The 24,540-nt window shown below is 35.5% G+C and overlaps 2 protein-coding genes across 4 annotated transcripts; both read right to left on the bottom strand.

Annotated features, from left to right (window-relative positions):
- Window positions 1-1,074: 1,074 nt before the first annotated feature.
- Window positions 1,075-4,515, bottom strand: LOC136206632 (uncharacterized). Of its 3 annotated transcripts, none has more exons than XM_065997776.1 (3): window positions 4,266-4,515; window positions 2,151-3,425; window positions 1,075-1,628 (listed from the first exon to the last, which is right to left on the bottom strand). In XM_065997776.1, the coding sequence occupies exons 2-3, from the start codon at window positions 3,341-3,343 to the stop codon at window positions 1,511-1,513; spliced, it is 1,311 nt and encodes a 436-aa protein (XP_065853848.1). In that variant the 5' UTR covers window positions 3,344-3,425; window positions 4,266-4,515; the 3' UTR covers window positions 1,075-1,510. The 3 variants fall into 3 exon arrangements, with proteins under 3 accessions (XP_065853848.1, XP_065853849.1, XP_065853847.1); XM_065997777.1 differs by having other exon boundaries at window positions 2,151-3,421; XM_065997775.1 differs by having other exon boundaries at window positions 1,076-1,628; window positions 2,151-3,351.
- A 3,236-nt stretch (window positions 4,516-7,751) lies between these two features.
- LOC136206806 (uncharacterized) lies at window positions 7,752-11,225 on the bottom strand. The gene is made up of 3 exons (XM_065997981.1): window positions 10,855-11,225; window positions 8,633-9,908; window positions 7,752-8,099 (listed from the first exon to the last, which is right to left on the bottom strand). Exons 2-3 carry the CDS (start codon window positions 9,823-9,825, stop codon window positions 7,985-7,987), a joined length of 1,308 nt encoding a protein of 435 aa, XP_065854053.1. The 5' UTR covers window positions 9,826-9,908; window positions 10,855-11,225; the 3' UTR covers window positions 7,752-7,984.
- Window positions 11,226-24,540: the final 13,315 nt, after the last annotated feature.

Below are 24,540 nucleotides of genomic sequence, written 5' to 3'. Positions count from 1 at the left end.
GATAAGGTATCGAGAGGTATGGAACATGGGTAACGACAGAAATGGAATTTCATCTCTGAAAAATGAAACTATAACAACTATTATTTAATAAAAAGAAAACAACAACACAATTGAGAACAAAAATAACTACAACATATGAAAAAAAAATCGAATAATTACCTTGAGAAACATAAGAATTTCTTGTAATTTTTGACACTTTTGTGTTTCCCGGTTTTGGTTGTTCATGCATCTTCTATTTCTGTCGGATTTCTTCAATTGAAGCTATCAGTTTGGAAAAAAAAGGCAAATAAAAAAAATATGGATAAGATAGCGAGAGGTATAGAACCTGGGTAACAACAGAAATGAATCTGAAAGATGAAACTATAACAACTATTGTTTAATAAAAATAAAACAACAACATAATTGAGAACAAAATAACTACAACATATGAAAAAAATCGAATATTTACCTTCAGAAATATAATATTATCTATCGTGACCAATGAATATAATGGTGGAATACTGTCTATCATGCTTTATATAGAAGTTTATTTGTGACTTTTGGATTTCCTTTGCTTTGTGTTTTTTCATCTTCCCGTAACTCTTGCTTTCTTTATTATTTTAATTAATAGGCTAGTAATTATTTAATATATTATAAATATAAATTTGTTTTTTAATTAATTAAAGATTTATTTTTAATTAATTAAATATTTTTAATCTGATTTTTTTACTACGTTGACAACTCATCAAAAAGACCTCTAAAACACTTCTTCTCATTTCTCTCTGCTTCCATAATTATATATAGTATAGATTTGGTTTCATAATTGTATATTATAATCTTAGCGCATATTAAATTAGCATTATAAACATAATTATAATCTTAGTGCTTATCAAATTAGCATTACAAACATAATACAACATAGTATATCTTATAAGATCAATGAATATTTTATTTCATACTTTCTTTTTTTTTTGATAGAATATTTTATTTCATACTACCTTTTCTTCAATGGATATGCCTCCTAATTGTTATCATCAATTTATTCAACAACAATAATTGAGACTCAAGCATAATTGCTGACGCAATTTCATGTTCCTTGGCCATTTTTGGCACTCTTTGGGCATTGTTTTATTCGTCCTTAATCGATGGTCATACAAAGATTGTGAACATAACGGTGGGAAATCTTCTGAGTATATGCAAAAATAACCTAAGAACTTGGGATTTTGCAGTAGCACAGGCGGAGTTTGCATACAATAGAGCAATACATTCGGTTACTAGAAGATCACCATTATAGGTTGTGTACTAAGATGTTGAATCATATCATGGGAATGATCCCTCCTAAGTGCAAAGCAGAATGCCTCATTCCGAACTTCAGTCGAGGTTTTTGACTGAAGTTCATTTAGGGCATCTGTCACATTCCAAACTTCAGTCAGATGTAATAAAACTAATGCAGATGTTAATAAAGTAGTGGAATTCATTTGTTCCATTTGCGTTAAAGATGTTATAAACAAGAATGGCCTCTGTTTGTAATTTATCGTCTATTATCCCAATCCTTCAACTTCTTGCTGCCTCTGGGTCTAGCTATAGCTCCGTTCATTCCGGCCATTTTTGTATTGTATTTTGCACGAAGAGCATCGTTGTATGTCCACCTGCAAATCAAACAGGAACCAATGTTAAACAGCTTGACAAAAAAAGAATAACTAGGAGATGAAATTCTTATGAAGCCAATATTAACAGTAGTTCTAACCCTTTAATGTTACACAGTTATGCAATAACTTCGTATCTGGTGTCCGAGGTTCCAGTTTACAAGAATATACCATCAAACACTTAAGACTTAGTTTTAGACACCTTTTACTTAAAATAATAGTGCATACATAAAAATTGGTCAAACACAAATCACAGATATCAGCAACAGGTAAGTGCAAAATAGCACACTCATAAGAAGGTATACCACCAGCCGCCATGTTCCTAGGTGCTACAAATTATTCAGCTAATTTCAGTAATATGGAGTTATTGTCCCAAATTATGGGGACAAAAATTTCAAAAGGACTGCAAAAAAATATTTCTTTATTAATTTAGAGGAGCAAAAATAAATCATATGGATAAAAGCTTAAAGAGAAAATAATAGAAACATGAAATAATTAAAAAATTGCTGGGAGAAGCAAACTTACGGATTGTTCCAATCAGTTGTATCTTCGTTGACAAGATGAGTCCATTTGGTTCTTCCACTGCGGCCAAAGTCCTTGACTTGCATCACCTTAGGCAATATGGATTTATCCATTTTATCTCCTCCAGTTGGGGCAGAGTAATCACGCTGATAAATATCAGATGTTCCAGCAGTGGCAGCAAGGTCATCCGGGTTATCCTGGAAGAAAACACCCTTGTGGTAATATTTCTGCATAAAAATCCACTTCCGCTTTGGTGGCGGAGCCTGTTTCGGATTTTTCCGATCCCACTCTCTCTTCTCTTCCTCTGTCATGTTTCTATACTTCTCAGCCTCTTCCTTATCCTTAAAAATTGCTTCACGGGCCTCTCGGTCCCTCTTGATCCTTGCAATCTCTCTAACCTTCCAAGTCTCATACTCCTCTGCCTCATTGACTTCATCATCAGTATCCACATCAGCAATACTTGCTTCCATTTCCAGATTCTTCTGAATAAGTTCCTCCTTCTGAATCTCCTCAACCAAAATTTGCTTTGTCTCCACCTTCCTCTCCTCTAACTTCCTCCTTGCCTTTTCCTCAAGAGCTTGTTCTTCAGCCTCAAGACGTTCACGTTCAGCTATGGTTTCCCTCTCAGCCTTTGGCACAAAAATGGGCTTCACCATGGCCATACCCATCATTTCCTCTTCAGAATCCGTCTCATACTCAGATTCCTCTTCCTCCTCTTCCTCTACTTCCTCCTCTTCTTCTTCAGGTGGGAGTCCAGCTCCTTCTTCTTCTAGTTCTCTCAGTCGGGACTTCTCCTTAATTCTTCTTCTTCTTTCTTCCAATGCGTCTTCATCTTGTTCCTCCATATCAGCCCATTCTTGCCGACGGGTTTCCTCCTCTTCAGTTGAAATAATCTCAGCTTGCCGTATACGCCGGTGATCAGCTCTGACTTCCTCCCGATTATCAATCTTGCTCTCAGCCAAACGCCGCAACCTAGGATCATCTTTCCTAACAACATCAGAATCTTCCCGAGTAGGAAAAGCTTTCTCCAGGGCATCTGCCCTAGTCATCTTAATATCCCCATCCTCATCAGCATCATCTGCCCACTCGGGTGCTTTACCAGGCCAATACCTTTTCACTTTTGTTTGCCCAATTTTACCTCTAAGCTTATCCCTGACAGCTAGGGCAATATCAGTTACACCTGCTGTGACCGACATGGCTACCTCTGAAACAAGACAACAAAAGAGACCACTTGTTTAGTCTCCAAACCAGGTGCTATTTACCTCGTCTATGCACTGCCTAAGACACAAAAATAAATAGAAAACTAATTCAGCATTTTTAACCAAAAAAATATATCATAAAAGAACTGTGCACCTTTCTTATTGGTATAAACTACCTCTAGTCTAGACACCTGTTGACGCTAAACACTCTTCGAACAGACATACGAAAATGGCAAGTAAACGTAAGAAATTAGAAATACCAAAGCTTCCAATTAGGGCTGCGCGAGAATCAGTTCAGTTAAGGAACCAAACCAACTATTGATATAATTTTAATACCAAATAAACTTTAACATTTAACGGACAGAAATTACCGAACCAAATTAACTGAATTTTAAATATGTATAATAGTACTGAATGAAATAGTTGATTAGAGACTAGGGAATTGAGAAGGCTATGAGATGAGAGGAAAAACAAAAGATTTATCCAATCAAACTTAAGCAGTTATAAATTCATGGAATATTCATATACTCGATACAAAAATTGCATTAATTCACAATTCAAAAATCATAAACAATCCGAAGTATCTTGGTAGCCATCTCCAACACTGCATGGTCAATTTCTCATTCTTGGCCGCCATTTCAGCATCTTGATCATCACCCTTGGCCTCTTTCAGGGGTTTATAAAGATAAACGCGAGCACAAATTACACCAAAAGCAGTTTTTGTTAATACATTCACAAACTAGATTAATTGGTTAAGGTTGTCTGAAATGATTCTGATGGATTCATGGGGAAGAATGAAAATGGAAATCAAGTACCCTTGCCTACTGAAATCGTCTATGAGTGTGCGCAGTAGAGAATCCAGAATGACGTTTAGCGTATAATGAATTTAGAATTAAGGATTTGGGGTTAGGTTATTTACCTCAATGAAAAGAAATCTGCGCCAGCGACCGGGGATGTGGTGGCCCGGTGAGATATGAGGGGCAATGCTACTTACGGAGATCGACGAGGGACAGGGACTACTATTGATTGCATAGCGCGAACCGGAAAACGGAACTCAAGGATGGAAGCACCCCGGTGAATTAAGCTGGCGGGTAGTGGGTGGTGGTGATTTAGATGAATTGAGAATTTGAGTTCTGATTTCAGCTTTTGGTCTTCCTCAATTCTATTTTTAGAATTGCCCCCATTCTATTTTCAACTCCAAAATGATTATTTTCTTTTCATAAATAATTTTGTTATTATTATCATATTAAAACGGGTAAAGTTCAAATAAAACCCATGTGGTTTCACTAATTTTCAGATAAAGGACTGTGGTTTACTTTTTGTCAAAACGAGGATTGAGGTTTTTAACTTTAACAAAATAAGGACTTTTTCTATTGATACTATTAAAATCACATTTGACGACTTCAAAAATGACATATTTTAAAAACTACTAATATTCTAAGTAACTTTAATTCTTCAACTTTTTTATTTTGAGATTGTTTAGATGATGTTTGGTAAAGAGAGAGAAAGTTAGTGTTTAGAGAGAGAAAGTTCCAAAAAAGATGATTTTCGAAAATCGAAAATGTAGATCCATAGAAAATATGACATTGAACAACTTTAATTATTGAAAATTTTCATTTTCAGATCGTTAAAAATGGTTTTAATAGCATTAATCCAAGTTTGAAACCTCAATCCTTGTTTTGACAAAAAGTAAACCACAGTTCTTTATTTGAAAATTAGTGAAACCACATGGGTTTTATTTGAACTTTACCCTATTAAAACCTAGCTTTCAAGAAAACTTCAACTTCTTCGTTTAATAGTTTCTACTTTAGAGCGTTTTCTATTTTTTATTGTATATGTAGTTTTTCTGGTATATGTGTTATGCCTCTTTATATCCACATTATCATGTTTTTCATCATAGAAACGTTGATGAGTTTTCTATTATTACATAGATTTGATTCATTGAAATATTATGAAGTTATTCGTTGAGAAAAGACGGTAAAATCGATTCCGGGTAAAGTATGTTTTTCATCGTTGTTGTTTTTATTTGAAAAGTTCATTGTTGTTTTAAGAACTGTCAAGAACTGTCTACCATTACTCTATAATGATCTATGATATTAAATATGTAAATTTAAACTCATTTTATGTACTTTTGTCTTGTTAAGATTTATCAATTTATTTTTGTATATATAATATTCTATCACTTTAGCCCTTGTTTGGAAGGAGGTTAATGGAAGTAAATGGGAGTAATGGAAGGTTAAGTATTGAGTTAACCTTATTTGGGAGTTATTTTTTGAGAGTAAATGGAGGTTAATGGGGTTAAATGTTTACTTCCTCTAACCTCCAAACTCTAACCTCCAAATTGGGGGTTAATGGGAGTAACGTAAACTTTTTTAAAATTTTTTGTCTCTGCAGAGTAAATTTAACATTTATTTCCCTCCATATTTAAACTCTCAAACAAGGTTAAACATTTAACCTCATTTACATCCTATAAACTCCCAAACAAGATTAATTGTTTTTTTTTTTTGAAGTAAAACAAGATTAATTGTTAACTTTCCATTCTATCACTTCCCTTCCCTTTCCATTACGTCCTTTAACTCTCCCCTCCATTAACCTCCAAACTCCCAAACAAAAGCTTAAACGAAAAAATCATATTTATCGCTATATACACTAAAAGAAAAATTTAATGTTAATAAAGATAAATGGCGGTATCTATATAAATTCTGACTAATCAAATAAATTTGATGATTCACCCTAAATAAAAATAATATAGACTTATTAAATCACAATTACATTGAAATAAAGAAAATCCTATAAATAAACCGTAGCAATAAAAAAATTACATTGAAAGTAGAATTAGGAGATAAATATTAAAAGTAAATCAATTGTTTTAAAATCACAATTAACTACTATTTGCATAGATTTAGGAGACGTTTATTTTAGGGTAGGGTAATGCTTCATTTCTTTTAGGTTAATTTATAAAACTACACCTTAGATTCATAAAACTACACCTTAGAATCATTTGGACATATGCTACTAAACTAGATTTTTCCAATATATTTTTTTAAAATACTTTTACAAACCCATCATCTTCTTAATCCATCTTCTTCCCAAGTGACCACGTTTCAATCTAAAATCAACGAAGAAAACAAAAACATAAACTAAGAATGATGAAGAGCAAGTAGAAATATATAAAAAAAACAAATAGAAGTAAATTTCTTCAACCTCATATTCTACTTCAACTCATCTTCTATGCAATTTTGAATGTTTAAAGTAAATTTAAGGGATAAGGTGTCAAAATAGACCTAAGGTTTTTGGGGAAGTACCAATTTAGGTTCAACGTCCAAAATAGTACCAATATAGGTTTAACGTTTACAACATAATATCAATTTAGGCTTAACGTTTATAATATAACATCAATTTAGGCATCACGTACAAAATAGCACCAATATAGATTTAACGTTTACAAAATAATACGAATTTAAGCTTAACGTTTACAAAATATATACAATTTAAGCTAAACGTCATAATTAAATTAATCATGTTATATTCTTTCCCTATTAACTTTATATGTTATCTTTTTATTTAGTTCGATATTCCTATTTATTATAATACAATTAATTAGTATTATTGCCCATTAAAATCTTATATTTGTTTTTCATCAATGATTCATGTAATATATACAAACTAAAAGTAATTGAATATCCACAATATTTCGAACACTAGTTAAAATAATATTGATACATTATACATTATTCAGTATTCGAAATATTGTAGATATTCAATTACTTTTAGTTTGCATATATTACATGAGCCATGAAATTTATGAGTCATAGAATGGTTGATGAAAAACAAATATAAAATTTTAATGGGTAAGAATATTAATTAATTGTATTATCATAAATAAAAAAAATAGAACTAAATAAAAAGATAACATATAAATTTAATAGGAAAAGAAAATAATATGGTTAATTTAATTGTGACGTTTAGCTTAAATTGGATATATTTTGTAAACGTTAAGTTTAAATTCGTATTATTTTATAAACGTTAAGCCTATATTAGTGTTATTTTATACGTGAGACCTAAATTGATGCTATATTGTAAACGTTAAGCCTAAATTATATTATGTTATAAACGTTAAACCTATATTTATACTATTTTAAATGTTGAGCCTAAATTGATACTTATCAAAAACCTTAAACCTATTTTAGTATCTTATCCCTAAATTTAATAGCTAACAAATATAATATGTGTTCCCATTTTATGAATTAAGACTGGACATTTGAATATGATAGTTGGTTGTTTAAGTTTGACTAGCACAAAAATTCAAATCTCGTCTCTTCATACTCAATCATTCACCTCTTTTGTTGGACCTTTATCTCTATAATTTACTACTCACTAATTCTTGCAGTGCTTAGGCTCCCTAGAATAATAAACATAGTTTTTCCAAGTTTTATGCTGCTAATAAACCACAGTGGAATGTTTTTCCTAATATTTTTCATTCATTTCTTTACAGAATGTAGCACACTCCTCTTTTTCCCTTCGTTTAGGGCATTCCTCACATTCCAAACTCCAGTCAATGTATAAAATCAACCAGATAAAAAAAATGTTCCATCTGCCCTTAATTTGATATAAACAATAATTGACTCTGTTTCTAATTTATCGTCTTTCCCAATCCTTCAACTTCTTGCTTCCTCTCGGTCTAGCTATAGATGCGTTCATTCCGGCCATTTTTGTATTGTATTTTGCACGAAGCGCATCGTTGTATGTCCACCTGCAATTCAAACAGGAATCAATGTTAACTCCTCCATCCAAATTAAATATACTAAACTGAAATATCTTCTTCAAGAGCCATATAACCTCATAAAAAACAGCTTGAAACAAAAGAATAAAACTATTAACAGTTGTATCCACATGCGAAGTGTAACTGATTTTAATTTTAAAATGCAGTACTTCTAACCCTTTAATGTTTTACACATCTATACATTAACTTCACATCCGGTGTCACAAGAAAATACCATCAAACGCTCAAAGAGTTGGACTTTTAGACACCTAACTAAAAATAACAGTGCATACATAAAAATTGGTCAAACACAAAATACAGATATCAGCAACAGGGGAGTGCAAAATACCATAACCATAAGGTATACCTAGGTGCTACAAATTATCAGCTAATTTGAGTAATATGGAGTTATGAACCCAAATTATGACAATAAATTTTTTGAAAGGACTGTAAAAGCCATTTCTTTATTAGTTTAGAGGAGCAAAATTAATTTATCAAAAATTTGATGGGATAAGCAAACTTACGGGTTGTTCCAATCAGTTGTATCTTCATTGACAAGATGAGTCCATTTGGTTCTTCCACTGCGGCCAAACTTCTTCACTTGCATGACCTTAGGCAATATTGATTTATCCATTTTATCTTCTCCAGTCGGGGCAGAGTAATCACGATGATAAATATCAGATGTTCCAGCAGTGGCAGCAAGGTCATCTGGGTTATCCTGGAAGAAAACACCCTTATGGTAATATTTCTGCATAAAATTCCACTTCTGCTTTGGTTGCAGAGCCTGTTTCGGATTTTTCCGATCCCACTCTCTCTTCTCTTCCTCTGTCATGTTCCTGTACTTCTCAGCCTCTTCCTTGTCCTTAAAAATTGCCTCGCGGGCCTCTCGGTCCCTCTTGATCCTTGCAATCTCTCTAACCTTCCAAGCCTCATACTCCTCTGCCTCATTGACTTCATCATCAGTATCCACATCAGCAATACTTGCTTCCATTTCCAGATTCTTCTGAATAAGTTCCTCCTTCTGAATCTCCTCAACCAAAATTTGCTTTGTCTCCACCTTCCTCTCCTCTAACTTCCTCTTTGCCTTTTCCTCAAGAGCTTGTTCTTCAGCCTCAAGACGTTCACGTTCAGCTATGGTTTCCCTCTCAGCCTTTGGCACAAAAATGGGCTTCACCATGGCCATACCCATCATTTCCTCTTCAGAATCGGTCTCATACTCCGATTCCTCTTCCTCCTCTTCCTCTACTTCCTCCTCTTCTTTTTCAGGTGGGAGTCCAGCTTCTTCTTCTTCTAGTTCTCTCAGTCGGGACTTCTCCTTAATTCTTCTTCTTCTTTCTTCCAATGCGTCTTCATCTTGTTCCTCCATATCAGCCCATTCTTGCCGACGGGTTTCCTCCTCTTCAGTTGAAATAATCTCAGCTTGCCTTATACGCCGGTGATCAGCTCTGACTTCCTCCCGATTATCAATCTTGCTCTCAGCCAAACGGCGCAACCTAGGATCATCTTTCCTAACAACATCAGAATCTTCCCGAGTAGGAAAAGCTTTCTCCAGGGCATCTGCCCTAGTCATCTTAATATCCCCATCTTCATCAGCATCATCTGCCCATTCGGGTGCTTTACCAGGCCAATACCTTTTCACTTTCGTTTGCCCAATTTTACCTCTAAGCTTATCCCTGACAGCTAGGGCAATATCAGTTACACCTGCTGTGACAGACATGGCTACCTCCGAAACAAGACAACAAAAGAGATCGCCTATTTAGTCTCCAAAACCAGGTGCTTTTTACCTCGTCTATGCACTGCCTGAGACACAAAAATAAATAGAAAACTACTTCAGCATTTCTGACAAAAAAAATATATCATAAAAGAACTGTCCACCTTTCTTATGGGTATAAACCACCTCTAGTCTAGACACCTTTGACGCTAAACACTCGTCGAACAGACATACAAAAATGGCAAGGAGAAAACCTAAGAAGTAAGAAATTATAAATATAAAGTTCCCGTCCCGATTAGGGCTGACCATCAATCAGTTCGGTTCACTAACCAAACCAACAAACTAACTTTGGGTATAATTTTAACAGCAAACCAAACTTAAACACTTAACTGAACAGAAATTATCTGTTTGGTTCGGAACTAAAGTGAACAAAAAATTCAATATTTATAATATAGCAATGTAAAGGAACTCATGGAATATCCATTTCTGAATAAAAATTGCACTAATACACAAAAAAAAAATAAGAAAAAATCCTTAACAATCCCAAGTGGTGCAGAATTTGGTAGCCATCTGCAATTCTGCATGATCCACATTACGTTACTAAATTTCTCATTCTTGGCTGCCATTTCAGCATCTTGATCATGATACTTGGCTTCTTCCAATGGTTTATAAACATAAAAGCAAGCAGAAATTACAAAACAAACATAGTCCAGCATAAATTACATAAAAGTAGTTCTAGTCATTACATTCACAAATTGAATTAATTGGTCAAGGCAGTCTGAAATGATTCTGATGGACTTGTGTGGTGAACGATTAATGAAAATGGAAACACTCCAATTTAGAGTGTCAGAAAATCAACACGTAAAACCCAATTTACCATTAAAACCCACCAATTACCATGAAAACAACATGTATTAACTACACTTACCGCTTACTTTATTAAACCCCATTAACACTCAAACCAAACAGAGTGTGTACAACGAAATTAAAAATTAGGATTACGGATTTAGGGTTAGGGTTAGGGTTTTTACTTACCTCAATGTAACGAACTCAGTGCCAGTGACCGGAGATGTGATCGTCCGGTGAGAGAGGAGGCCAATGCAACTTACGGTGATCGACGAGGAACAGGGACTACAATTGATTGCGTTGCGGGAGGTGAAACCACAAACCGGGCACGGAGCTAAGGCTGGCTATGAACAAGGAAGGAGGAACCCCGAATGAAGGCTAGTGGCCTGTGATTAATAGGTGAATGTCGTCGTCGGATGGTTGCGCGGTATTGGAATAGGAGAATTTAAGTTCTGATTTCGGAATTTGGATGACAAAATTAGACACTCATGTTATTACATAGGGATGGTTGGACGAATCGACAGACAGAGAGGGTTTAACACTTTCCAATCACAAAACAAAATATTTCAAAATTCTTAACAGTTCTTTGTTTTATCTTAACAAAATTTCCAAAATCAAAATTATAAATCATACGGTGGAATTTAAGATTTCTTACTAAATTGATCGTTTATAAACTAAATTGATATTCAATTTCATTTTACATTTTTTAAGTCCGTTGTTTTATTGATGGGATAAGGTAACAAAATAGGTTTTAGGTTTTCGGGAAAGTATCAATTTATGCTCAACGTTCAAAATAGCAATAATATAGGCTTAACGTTTATAACATAATATCAATTTAGGCTTAACGTTTATAATATAGCATCAATTTAGACCTTACATACAAAATAACACCAATATAGACTTAACGTTTACAAAATAATACGAATTTAAGTTTAACCTTTTACAAAATATATATACAATTTAAGCTAAACGTCACAATTAAATTAACCATATTATATTCTTTCCCTATTAACTTTATATGTTATTTTTTTATTTAGTTCTATTTTCTTATTTATTATAATACAATTAATTAGTTTTCTTACTCATTAAAACCTTATATTTGTTTTTCATCAACCATTCCATGACTCCTAAATTCCATGGCTCATGTAATATATGCAAACTAAAAGTAATTGAATTTTAGTTTGCATATATTACATGAGCAATGAAATTTAGTAGTTATGGAATCATTTATGAAAAACAAATATAAGATTTTAATTGGCAAGAATACTAATTAATTGTATTATAATAAATAAGAAAATATAACTAAATAAAAGATAACATATAAAGTTAATAGGGAAAAAATATAATATGATTAATTTATGACGTTTAGCTTATATATTGTAATCGTTAAGCTTAAATTCGTATTATTTTGTAAACGGTAAGCCTATATTGGTGCTATTTCGTACGTGAGGCCTGAATTGATGCTATATTGTAAACATTAAGCCTAAATTGGTATTATGTTGTAAACGTTAAGCTTATATTAGTGTTATTTTAAACGTTGAGTCTAAATTGACACTTCCCTAAAAACCTTAGACCTATTTTAGTACCTTATCTCTTTTATTAATATGCAAATGTAATTTAATAATGCTTGCAAACTTTTAAACCTTGATCTTTTATTTATCCTGTTATATATCTTTGTTGGAACCAAACTAGAATTAGAAAATAACATAAACATATTTTCATACTAGTTTTTCACTCATGCAACTTTTTTTTTTCCTTCGACATTATATAGATGTTCAGAAATTTTATTAAGTATTTTCATTTATTAATTTATCCCGCTTAGTATTATTAAATACTTTTTAAAAAGAGTAAATTATACAAATGGTACCTAAACTTTACCATAATTTACACTTTGGTACCTAGATTACATTTTGTCTCAAAAATATACCCGAAGTAACGATAACCGGACAATTAAGTATATTTTACCAGTTAATGGCCGGTCAATGCGATTTTGACGAGTAAATTACACTGATGGTACTTGAACTTTATCCGAATTCACATTTTGGTACCTAGATTTCATTTTATCCAAAAAAATACACTTCAAGTAAAGATGACTCAATATTTTAGTATATTTGACTGATCAGTGATTGATCAACCCGAGTTTGACCATTTTAAATTAAAAATTGAGACCAATCATACACTCAATTAACATAAAATTATAATACTGTCATTTAGTAAATGACAGTATTATAATTTTATGTTAATTGAGTGTATGGTGAGTCCCAATGTTTAGTTCATGTTACCCGATCACTAACTGATCAAATGAACTAAATCTTTCAGTCACATTTACTTGTGTTATGTTTTTAGGATAAAATAAAATTCAGGTACCGAAGTGTGAATTATGGTAAAGTTCGGGTACCATTAATGTAATTACCTCATGAAACTCGCGTTGACCGGTCATAACCGGTAAAAATATACTAAATTGTCCGGTTATCGTTACTTCAGGTATATTTTTGGGACAAAATGTAATCTAGGTACCAAAGTGTAAACTATGTAAAGTTCAGGTACCATTGGTGTAGTTTACCCTTTTTAAAAACTACATTTTATATAGATGTCCAGAAATTCTAATGAATATATAAGTTTTATAATTTAATGTAATCATCGCAAAGTATTAATGAATAATTCATTTAGTTTTATTTTTTTTTTAATAAAAAAAAACAATGCATTAATAAGCCAGATCATGGCAAAATTGTAACAATGAATCAGAAATATAACTCGGTAATAAATTAAAAAAAGAAGGGCAAGTGGATAAACGAGAAGACTGTGCTAACACATGTGTCATCTCATTCGCTTGCCGTCGTATCCATTTGACTGAGTAAGAGTCATTTGATGTTAGAATCGACCGTATTTGAATAATTCTATCCTCAAATTCATAATCATCAACAGAAGTAGAATTTATTGCATCAATCACTTGTTTAGCATCAGATTCGAAAACCACATTCCTTATTCCATCAGTTTCAAGCCATTGCATAGCCTGTAATAGAGCTTCGGCCTCACATTCTCGTGTTGTCGGACAACATAATAGACCCGCACATCTCCCCATTACAAACTGTCCATGTGCATCTCGTACTGCTGCTCCCATCCCTGCACGACCATCGGCGTTAAAACATGCAGCATCAACACAACAAGAGAGAAATCCTTCCGAAGGCGGGTGCCAAGCCGTACAACCAACAAATGAAATATTTCCTGCTACTGTATTTCTGATCTGCTGTTCTCCCGTACCAGTCCGATTTCTCAAGGCATTTGCTTCTGACCAATCATTAAGTACAGTGCAAGCTTGAGCCACTATTTGATCTGTTGTACGAATCTCATACTGCCAAAGACGAGTATTTCTAGCCTGCCATAAACTCCAGAGGTGCATCAAAAATGTTTTCACAATTTGTTCCGATGCTGCTCTAATCATATTATGAAACCATGCTGTCAAGTTCTCAGCCATCGCCGCCTCCGCATTAATTCGATCCAGAAGTCCCACCTTTTGCCACACTCTTATTGCTTCTGTACATTCAATAAAAAGATTCCATCCATCCTCCCAAGGTTCATTACATATTACACAAGTACTACATACCTGTAGCCCGCGTATTTGGAGATTCACATGTGTTGGGAGACAATTGTGGGCTAGTTGTCAGCCAAAATGTCGGACCTTGTGTGGAATTTCAGCATACCACAATTTTTTCCAAGCTCCCTGAACATGAAATCTCTCTCCTGCTTCCAGCGTTGTAGCCAGTCGATAAGCACTTTTCACTGTGTAACGTCCTGAAGAATGGGATTTCCATATTAACCGATCCTCACTAGTCGAAGTACCAACAGACAGTTTATGAATTTCTGTAATGTCTCTATGCTCGAAAATTTCCTCCAACAGCTCCTCATCCCAATCCCTGGAATTATAGATAAACAAATCATTGACTTTCAAATACTCCAACCCTTCCACCATAGGGGTTCGTATATAGTCATCCTCCTCATCACGCAACCATCTCTCACTCCACACATTTATTGATTGACCATTTCCAATTTTCCATCTGATTCCTTCTTTAATGATTAGTTGAGAACTCCAGATACTTCGCCATATAAAGCTTGGTGAATGCCCCAATGAGGCCCCCATAAAATCCCCTTTTGGATAATATTTAGCTTTGAAAACTCTACTAACAAGCGAAGATGGATTGGTAAATAACCGCCATCCCTGTTTTCCCAACATAGCAAGATTAAAGGCAGTAAAATTTCGAAAACTCAATCCTCCCAACAATTTTGGAGCACATAATCTTTCCCATGCCATCCAATTCAGTCCTCTCTCACCTGATTTTTTATTACCCCACCAAAACGAATTCAGCATTCGTTGTAATTCCTCCACCGTCGATATAGGGAGCAGGAATACACTCATGAAATAGATCGGGATGGCTTGCCCTGCTGATCGAATAAGTGTAGCATTACCGGCTTTTGATATTCCTTTTCCTCTCCATCGTTGTAGCCGCTGCCATAACCTGTCTCTGAAGTGTGCAAAGATTGCTCGTTTCGTTCTACCCACCAACAATGGAAGACCCAGATATCTTCCCGTATTCAACGGACTAGTAATACCCAAAATGCTAGAAATTCCCATAGCTAGGTCATTTGCCACATTTCTATTGAACATGATTCCAGATTTTTGAAAATTTATAGCTTGCCCTGAAGCTACTTCATATGATGTGAGTAATTTTTTTAAGACTCTAATTTCAGATATGGTAGCCTGACAAAATAAGAATGCATCATCAGCAAAGAGCAAATGTGAAATCGCAGGCGCCCCTCGCTTAACTCGGCAACCATGCAGTAACCCCCTATTCTCAGCTGCCTTCAATAATGACGTCAATCCTTCAACACAAAGTAGAAATAGATATGGTGATAGTGGATCACCTTGGCGGAGTCCTCTTTTTGGGCAAACAGGACCAACCAATTGATTATTTATTCTAACCATATATTACACAGAAGATACACAATGCATTATCAAATTAACCCATTTATCTGCAAAACCCAACTTTAGCATCAATTATCTTATATAATTCCAATCCACCTTGTCATATGCTTTACTCATATCAACTTTTAGTGCCACACTACCTGCTTTCTTAGCAACATTATTGTTAATGCTGTGAATAAGTTCAAAAGCGATCAAAACATTGTCATGAATAGACCTCCCTTTAATAAAAGCAGATTGATTTTCAGAGATAATCCCAGGCAAAAGCATTTTTAATCTATTTGCTAATACTTTGGAGAAAATTCTTAGAATAACATTACACAGTGCTATTGGACGAAGTTCAGTCATAATAACAGGATTCTCACACTTTGGAATGAGAGTAATGATAGTATTATTAAGCTCAGAGGGGAACATACCTTGATCAAACCATGTTGACCCAGCAATGAAAATATCATCTCCAATTATATCCCAGAATTTTTGATAAAAACCTGGATTAAATCCATCAGGTCCTGGAGCCTTATCAGGATGCATATCAAATAAAGCTTTCTTGAATTCATGTTTTGTCAGTGGTCGCAGTAATTGCTCATTGTCCCGATCAGTGATGCGTGGCTGCATTAAATCTACCACTTCACTCCATTCGCTATTACTGTTAGAAAAAACCGATTCAAAATACTTTATTGCAATCTGACCCATCCCATCTTTATCATCAACCCATTCTCCTGCATTATTCCTGAGCCCTGTTAAACTGTTATACTTCCGCCTTCCATTAGTGAAAGAGTGGTAAAAACGAGTATTCAAATCTCCCTCTTGAAGCCATAAGACTTATGCTCTCTGTTTCCAGTGGTCTTCCTCTTGAACCATAATTCTCACATACTCAGCTCGGGTCGACTCATACTCATCACTATTACTTAGACCTCCCACATCACGTAGTTGTATTAACTTTGCTTTTAATTGCTCAATTTTCTGTCGAAAATTGGCATCACTACTTCTGCTCCATCTCATAAGCACTTCTGCCACATGTGTTAAACGTGAACTTAGTACCGTTCGCCTATCTGATCCCCATGCCTCCTTAATCACATTCCAAATCTCCTCATCCCTTAGCCATCGTTGCTCGAATCTGAACTATTTTTGCCTCGGAATAGCTAAGTTGGTTGACGTATGCAAAATTATTGGGGAGTGATCTGAAGTGGGAGCAATAGAATTAACACAAAAATTACCAGGAAAACGTCTCCCCCACGCTTCTGTACAGAGACTTCAATCTAGCTTCTCTTGAACTTCATTTGGTTTACCTCTGTGTCGTACCCATGTATACGAATAACCTTATAGCGGAATATTAGTAAGGCCACAATCAGTCAGAGTATCTCTAAATCCTTTGTAACACCATTCTGGATGCTCATTTATCCCTTTTTTATCACTGTGAACAAGTAGATCATTAAAATCCCCCAAAATAGACCATGGGAGAGAAGAGGCGGCAGCAAGGCTCCTTAGTAAATCCTAAGAAGTCCTTCGTCTAGCTCTCTCCGGGTACCCATAAAAACCAGTAAGGCGCCAGTCTCCATCCCTAGGGTCATTTACAGTCAAATCAATGTAATTTGGTGAAAATGACCTTAAGGAGCACATATTGGCCTTCCTCCAAAAAGCACATATTCCTCCACTTCTCCCAATTCTATCAACAACAAAACATCCTTCAAAACCAATGCGTACCCTGATAGCTTCAATGCGAGATTGACGAACCAGAGTTTCATACAAGAAAATAACATCAGGCCTATGAGCTTTGATGAGCTCACACAAAATGGGAACTGTCCTAGTGTTGCCCAGACCTTGGCAGTTCCAACTAAAGATTTTCATTGCTCTGGGCAGACCATTTGGCCTGCCTTTCCTGTTTGCTTTTTAGCTTTATCTTGTTCTTTCGGATTTCTCTGTTCTTTCTCACAAGCTTTATTATTATTATCATTTACCTGGTTTGGGGATAGATCATCAACTTCCATGGTTTGAATAGTTACCTCTTGTATAGTCTCAATTGGTTTTGGTTGAAATGCCACAAGTTCTCCCCTTCGTCTTTTCCTTTCCTCTCCTACTTCTAATCCGGTTTCTGATTGCATGAGATTAACTGTAGGTACTTCCACATCCTCCTGATCATAACAGCTTACACCAGCATCTCTGTTTGAGCCATATACCCTAATTCCTTCGGGCCTAGCTTCTTCCTTTAGCCATCTTTCTCCTCCCATCACACTAACACGGCGTAAGGGAGCCTTTATAGAAGCATCCCAAGCCCTCACTAAGTCCTCTTCCTTACTACAAAAAAAAAAAAAAAGATCTCACAATGTCTATCCAAATGTCCAATTAGACCACATATAAAACATATAGTTGGCAATTTTTCATATTTAAAGACACAATTCAACCAATAACCTCCTGCCCTTCTTACCTTTTTTCCCCCTTTGTAATGGTTGTCTGATATCCACGCTAACTCGCACACGGAGATAGCTATGCTCATTTATCCATTTCGCTTTTGAGTCCATAGATACATAAGACCTAATGAAATTTCCCAATGCCCGTGCCACTGTTTCAGTAAACAAATTCTGTGTAAGACCGTGAATCTGTATCCAGAAGTTTGTATGTGTGAATTGACCCGCAGATGGGTCTTCCCCCTCTTTTTATTAAATAATAATAACTACAGTTTATATATAGTTATATAGTTTTTCATCATCGTTACAAATGATAATTTTCAATAATTTTTTGCTAGTAACTCTTGAGACTGTCACATACATTTGACCATGACTGACCATGACTGAATACTAGACGTGGAAGATATAATCCAACATGTGCTAGTGGCTATTTTTGACTTTTATATATTGTCATTGCAAAAACTACAACCAAATAATATTGTATTCTTTAAAATCTGAAAGGTAATTCGATATCTTATGGAGTCCAAGCAAGTCGAGTAATATAAATTTTATATCCAATGTTACAACTCGTAATTGTAGGAAGAGGAGCACAGAGTATTGGCGCATCGCCATTGATGGCTGGAATTGGATTGGAATCGAGACCGACTGATACCATGTTATCGTATATGAAAAGATAAAAGTTTGAATGAAATATTTTATTCTATTGTATTCTGTATATATCGCATATTATGATTTACAAAGAGATGTATATATATACAATTAAGTGAGATAGAGAGCCCTATAGAATAGGAGGAGAATATAGAGATATCTTAACATGCAGATTTACAGAAAACAAATAAGTTTGAATGAGCCAATAAGATATTTATTTGAATTATCGCTACTAAGATGATCCACGTTGACAATCCTAAACTAGAAATTAGACGAATCACACTTAAATCCATGTTGACAATCCTTTGCATATGTATTACGTTTTGTTTCTTTCCTTCCTTATAAAACCTAATCCTTCTTTTATATGTGTTGTTACCTATTTGATTCGAGAGTTGTGATTCACTATATTAAGTATTTATATGAGTTTAAGGTAAATTTATTAAAGTATTTTCTGTTGCTTATGTATAAAGTAAAAGCTTGTTCCAATGATATTTATCGATCCATCTTAAAGTTCAAAATTCCTACTTAAGTGACTAAGGAAATTTTTAAAAATAATAATAATAATACCGGATTAGCTTGTTGTATACGGTAAATGTATATTTATGATATTCTAAATTCTTCTAATGTTAAAAGAGTAATGAATAGATGAAAACAATATACACAATATATTCAAGCATATTTTTTTTTTTACAAAATGGATACCGAATGCTTGAATTTGAAGATCATATATGATCACGTATTTTATATCTTAATCAAATATTCATAGAAGAATGTATATATAAAGTTTATAGTATGCATAAAGTTTCACAACACATTAATGAAGGCATTAATTATGGCATATATGTTAAGAATGAGACATTCCTCTGTCCCATTATTAAGTCATTTTAGGGTTTTTTTTCATGCAAACTAAGAAGTATAATTAATATAAATTCAAATTAATAAATTTACATTGATTAATTTAAAAAAAATCTCTCTCATATAATACTTAGGGAATAGGTCTTGAAATATTTAAAAAATACATAAATCAAAACAAAAATGCAATACTTAAGTCGAAAAACTAAACTTTTTTTTTTTTTGAAAACTAGAACGATTCATATTTAAAAACTTTCTAATTTTTATGTAAAATATTATATAGACATTTGTATTTATTTATTTATTTATTTTTATAGAAATTGGGACGAGACAGAACTTGGGCGGGATGAGCACCCGTGGCCCAAGAACTGACAAACCCGCAATATATTAATAAACGAAAAATGAGTGTTTGAACAAGAGAAAAGAAAAGAGAACAAACAAAAAGAAGGGGGGAGGAGAAAAGCTTAGGAAAGTCAAGAAAAATGCAAGTGAGAAATACTACAAATGTCATCATTGATAAACCTGTGGCAAAAAGCAGGAGCTGAAGGCCACCAATTGATCACTGAGGAAGAGACTCCAAACTTTGCCAGTGCATCAGCAACTCTATTTCCTTCCCTAAAGATGTGTGAAAAAAGAATATTCATCCTAGAGCAAATACTGAGACAATGCAACCATTCTTGACGAATACTCCAAGGAACATCCATGGAATGATGTCTAAGCAGATTAACAACGTACATTGAGTTTGACTCAACCCAAAGCTGATGCCAATTTTTCTCCCAAGCAAGTTCAATTGCAAAAATAGCGGCTCTCAATTCAGCCATATAAGCAAAAGAATGAGGGGTAGAAAAAGCAAAACAACCTTTGGGAAATCCACGATAGTTGCGAAAAATACCTCCCGCTCCTGCCTCGCCTGGAGTGCCAAAAGCCGAGCCGTCCACATTGACTTTAACCCAGCCCGGAGGAGGTTTAAGCCAATGGACTGGAATAATGTTGGGAGCCGGAGGCGGCCTAGGAGAAGCCAGAAGACGGGATAAGATAACACCATCTCTCCGTGAAGAGCAAAAACCTTTAGAAGTGGCAAAGGACTCTCGAATCATTCGAAAAAGGGTGATCTTCGAGTGCTGAATAGAAGGAGAAACTTCTTTAAAGATTGCTTCATTCATGCAATGCAAGATTAACTAGATGCAAGTGACAGCGGCAACACGCCAGATCATCGACACCTGTGAGCCAAAATGAATGCTACGAAGAGAGCTGAAGAAGTGGATGAATTGTGAATAACGAGGCAAAGAGCAGTCAAAGTGAAACTCAAGGGCCCTCCAAAGAGAATCTGCAAAAGAACAGCTAATGAATAGGTGGTTAATGGACTTAGCATCCCTACCACATAGAACACAACGAGAGGCAAAGGAGAATCCAAGATGCTGTAAGAGGTCGTGAGTCGGAACCCGGCCATGCAAAACTCTCCAGAAAGTGAAGGAACGAGAAGGGGGAGTGTGAGCATTCCAAACAAATTTATACCAGTCCACCGAAGAGGAACTAGGACTCATAATCGAATAGTACTCTTTGGCAGAGAAAACACCCTTCGTAGAGGGCTGCCAAGCACATAAATCAAGATTATCTCTACCCCTGTGAATAGATCGAATACTGTCTTGAACAACCAAAGGAATAGTGCCTAAGTCAAGCCACTCTGAGTTAACCAAAAAATCATTAACATAATTAAAGCGTGAACGCTTATCCCGATGATCAAGACCCAATCTGTCCGCCACCAATAGAATGATCCACCTATCAGTCCAGAAATTGAGCTTTGAAGACAGACCAATCCACCAAAAGGTCTGGTCCCAAATGGATGAATAAACAAACTTACAAGAAGACCAAATCGAGGACGGAGCAATTGAAGCTTTAGGCAAACCAGAGACAGTCAGAAATCTAGACTTCATTAGAGAAATAGCAAGACTGGTGCCTTGAATTAATTCCCAACACATCTTACCCAAGAGAGCCTGGTTAAAGATCCTAAAGTCCTTAATGTCCAAACCTCCATCCTCCAAACTTTTGCAACAAGTTTTCCAGGGAACTGTGATTGACTTCCTCTGGTCAACACAACCCGTCCAAAGGAAATTCCTAACACTTCTATTGAGCTTATTCAACAAATCCACTGGCCACTTATAGATCAAGAATGAGTGAACCAGAGAACCAGTAATAGCAGATTTAATTAGAGTTAAACGCCCTGCAAAGGAGAGAGATCTACCTTTCCACTTGCTAAATTGAGAGAGAAATTTGTCTGCAAGACTGCTGAGATAACAAGCTCTTGGAGCTCCTTTAAATAGAGGGACTCCTAAGTAACTGAATGGGAGAGACTCTAGACGGATGCCAAGATATTGAGCAAGACGAACCCTCCTTGGAGGACTCACTTGAGAACCAAAAAAGATAGCAGATTTGTCCCAACTAACCTGCTGACCGGAGATCTGTCCATATAGCATGAAGAAATTCTTGAGTGCATGCAAATTGCTCAAGGATGCCACTCCAAAAATGAGCATGTCATCAGCAAAAAGAAGGTGAGAGGGAAAATAATTTCCACCAGAATAATACATAGGAGAATAAATACCATCCCTCACCATCTTGGCAAGCCAACGAGAGAAAAAGTCCTCAGCAATGTCAAACATAAGAGGAGAGAGGGGGTCCCCTTGTCTAACCCCTCTAGAATAAGAAAAGTAACCCTTTAGAGAGCCGTTAATCATCACAGAAATACGAGCAGATGCCAGAATGTTTAGGATCCAATCTCTGAAAGTGAGAGAAAAACCAAAAGAGTCCAATACAACCAAGAGAAAGTTCCAATCTAAAGTATCAAAAGCCTTACGAATATCAATTTTTAAGGCCATGTGACCACCAAAACGTTTTCTTTCAAGCATATTAATTCCCTCAGAAGCTAAGGCAATGCACTAGTGAATGCTTCTACCTTTAAAGAAACCATACTGGTTGGGAGAAACAATCCTTGCTGTAATAACTGCAAGTCGATCTGCAAGAATTTTTGAGATGATTTTGAAACTAAAGTTACTCATTACAATTGGACGAAAATTCTTTATTCTGTCAGCTTCAGCAACTTTAGGAATTAGAGCCATAATACTAGAGTTTAAGCCAGACAGGATGCAACCATGATCAAAGAAAGACTGAACCATATTGCAAACATCCTCCTCTATAATATCCCAAAAGAAACGATAAAAAGTTCCCCCAAAACCATTAGGACCAGGTGCACTGTCAGGATCCATGGAAAAGACCGTATTTTTAATAACTTCAATGGAAGGATTAGAAATTAATTCTTCATTCTCTAAAGAAGTTACTAAGTTTGGAATTACCTCATTAATTGGAGAAAGATCAATATGCTCCCTAGAACTATGAAAGAGATTAGAGAAATACCCAATAACATGATCAGCTAATCTTACAGTGTCAGAAGTGGGACCCCCCATCGCCGATTCTTAAATGATGAATGTCAGCCCAAGTCTTTCTAACTTTAGCAGATCTTTGGAAAAAACTAGTGTTCCTATCCCCCTCTTTAAGCCACTTAACATGGCTTTGCTCTCTGTACATCATCTCCTGCCGAAGAAGTTGTAAATCCAAGTTGGAGCAGGTGGCAGAAGCAGGACTACGCAAATAATTGTAACCATATACATATAAAATGACAGCCATGGAATGCCAATCTTCGGGCCTCGGCTCCGGAGAATCTCCTTGCTCTGAAATTTGCTTTTGAATATCGGCAAGATGAACTTCTGCCAGATGGATATTAGAATCAATTCTGCCAAACACGTTTTTATTCTAATCTCTGAGAATAGGCCTAAGAGTGCGAAGTTTATGACATAATAGTTGTGCAGGAGGGAGAGACATGTGGGATGTTGTCCAGTGATTAGCAATTACCCCCTTTAAAGAATCATTAGTGGTCCACATGGCATGGAATCTGAACCTAGCAATCATTGGTTCCCCAAATCTGCATTGAAGGAGCATCGGGCAATGATCAGAACTATACCTTGCCAAAGCCGTGCAAGAGATAGAGTCCCAAGAATCTAAAAAGCCCTCGGACACCAAAGCTCTATCCAGACGACATTCAACATGAGCCGCCCCATGCCGACCATTGGACCAAGTAAACCTCTGACCCAAAGTATCAATATCAATAAGATCACAATCATCAATAAAATTCCTGAATTCCCTACAGGATCCAGCATCAGGAGGAGAACCAAGTTTCTCATGAGAGCCTGTAATAACATTGAAATCCCCAAACACCAACCAATTATTATGTGGAAAGGCACAACTATAAAGAGAAGACCACAACTCCTTTCTTTTCGAAGCCAGGTTACTACCATAGACAAAAGAAAGCAGAAAAGACTTACCATCCAACTGGTGTTGAATAGTAACATGTTGGACATGAGAAGAATGAAGAGAAAGAGAAGAAGAATCCCTAGAAAGAAGCCAAAGAGTCGGTGAATCCTTATCAGTCCAGGCAAAGAGAGAAAGACCCAGAGATCTCCAAAACCGATCAGAAGTGTCACTAAAACAAATAAGAGGTTCTGCAAGACATAAAAAATCAGGACGATGTTGTTGGCACAGAAGTTTCAGGGCTCGTTGAGTGCGATCATTACTGATGCCCCTACAATTCCAAAATAACACAATCATTGAAACCGCAAAGGCGGCTTGCTATGCCGTTTACCACTGACCTCGAGGGGAATGATGTTATCTTTGGGCTTCTTTCTTTTTTGGACTTTTGACCAAGTCTTTTCCTCTGGTTCATTAACCACCTGCAAACTATCACTGTTTTTTGAATTCTCCATGATTTGCAAAGTAGGAAATTCAGAAGCCTGGCGATTGGGATGAGAGGTTTGCCAACCCAAGATTCTCAGCTCTTTATCAAGTTGATAAGATTGAAAGCCAAGAGAAGGAGAGGCGGGGGCCGTGCCAGAATCAGAATCAAGAACCGACTCACTAATCTTGACTGAACTATGAAGTACCATC

Source organism: Euphorbia lathyris, chromosome 9, assembly GCF_963576675.1.
Source record: "Euphorbia lathyris chromosome 9, ddEupLath1.1, whole genome shotgun sequence".
Classification (NCBI taxonomy): domain Eukaryota; kingdom Viridiplantae; phylum Streptophyta; class Magnoliopsida; order Malpighiales; family Euphorbiaceae; genus Euphorbia; species Euphorbia lathyris.
This window is presented reverse-complemented; position numbering and strand designations above follow the sequence as displayed.